Below are 1,464 nucleotides of genomic sequence, written 5' to 3'. Positions count from 1 at the left end.
CCGAGACCCTCAGAGCCGGGGCCAGAGTGAGCCTGAGGCAGGAGGGAGCCGTGTGTGAGCTGGAGATCCATGGGCTGACCGTGGAGGATGCTGGGGAGTACTCCTGCGTGTGCGGGCAGGAGAAGACCTCAGCCACGCTCGCCGTCAGGGGTAAAGACCACGTGTGACCACATGGACTGGCATTTGGCGTCTGCCCTTTGTCTCTGCTCTCAGTTCCCTTTCCTACCTTGCTGACTCACTATTGTGCTGCTTTTCCTCCCATAATTGTTCTGTTCTCCCTGTCATGTCCTGTGTCTGTTCTGTGTCTGTTCCGTGGCACATGTACCGCTGGACCTTTTAAAGTCACAGTCGCTGTGTGTGCTGGCACCCCAGCAGGTGGGCCAGGTCCAGTTGGGTTTTATGTCTTCTGTGCACTGTTCACATCCTGTTGAATGTGTGTGTTCAGAAAGTGTGATAGTGTTTGTGTCTTTCTGACCACCTCCAGGCCTGCCTGCTAAGTTCATCAAGGGTCTAAACAAGGAAGAGGCCGTGGAAGGGGCCACAGCCAAGCTGCTCTGTGAGCTGAGCAAGGCAGCCGCCGTGGAGTGGAAGAAGGGGCCCGAGACCCTCAGAGCCGGGGACAGAGTGAGCCTGAGGCAGGAGGGAGCCCTGTGTGAGCTGGAGATCCGTGAGCTGACCGTGGAGGATGCTGGGGAGTATTCCTGCGTGTGCGGGCAGGAGAAGACCTCAGCCACGCTTGCCATCAGGGGTAAAGACCACGTGTGGCCAAGCAGAGCTGGGTTTGGTGTCCAGTTACTGACTCAGGCATCTTGCACTCACCCCACCTTCCCTCCTTGTCTCAGCACCACCGTTTCCCCATGTGCAGTGCTGTGCTGGGCTTAGTCACTTCAGTTGTGATCCTTGTGATCCTCTTTAGTGATCCTTGGTGATCCTTTAGTGATCCTATGGACCTTAGCCCAGCAGGCTCCTCTGTCCATGTGATCCTCAAGGCAAGAATACTGGAGTGGGTTGCCATGCCCTCCTCCAGGGAATCTTCCTGACCCAGGGATCAAACCTGTGTCTCCTGTGTCTCCTGCATGGCAGGCTTATTTTTTACCATTGAGCCACCGGGGAAGCCCCCTTCTTCCCATAACTCCGTGGATTTCCTTCCTCCTTCCTGGGCTGTTGTGTGAATCACAAGGAACCAACCTCTGAGCTGCTTCCCACCCCTCGTATCACTGCCGGTTCCGTCCTGTGTCCCGTTGGCGTCTGCGTCTTCCAGTCCATCCTGTCACGTCCTGTCCCCCAGTGACCTCTGGAGGATCGGATGTCCTCCAACCTTCTAACCTCTCCTGCCCTGCCACCAGATTCGCAGACGTGAGGCCTGAGGAGTCTGTGGAAGGGGTCCCAGGCACACTGAACGGACTAGGCTGAGGGGCCCCAGTCCAGTGTGTGAACCTGGGGCACCAGCCTGTGACCTGTGTC

General features: G+C 57.2%; 1 protein-coding gene across 1 annotated transcript in view; it reads left to right on the top strand.

The window, feature by feature from the left end:
* The window catches only part of OBSCN (obscurin, cytoskeletal calmodulin and titin-interacting RhoGEF), a 225,824-nt gene that overhangs the window by 161,295 nt on the left and 63,065 nt on the right, over nucleotides 1-1,464 (top strand). Inside the window, exons 49-50 of the mRNA XM_010847289.1 lie at nucleotides 1-150; nucleotides 485-748. The exon at nucleotides 1-150 is cut by the window's left edge and continues 2 nt beyond it. Of these exons, the coding sequence (XP_010845591.1) occupies nucleotides 1-150; nucleotides 485-748 (414 nt within the window). The remainder of the gene's footprint in view (nucleotides 151-484; nucleotides 749-1,464) is intronic.

Source organism: Bison bison, unplaced genomic scaffold (genome assembly GCF_000754665.1).
Source record: "Bison bison bison isolate TAMUID 2011002044 unplaced genomic scaffold, Bison_UMD1.0 scf7180017864248, whole genome shotgun sequence".
NCBI classification, from domain to species: domain Eukaryota; kingdom Metazoa; phylum Chordata; class Mammalia; order Artiodactyla; family Bovidae; genus Bison; species Bison bison.
The sequence above is the reverse complement of the archived record's forward strand: the minus strand, read 5'-3'. Positions and strand labels throughout refer to the sequence as shown.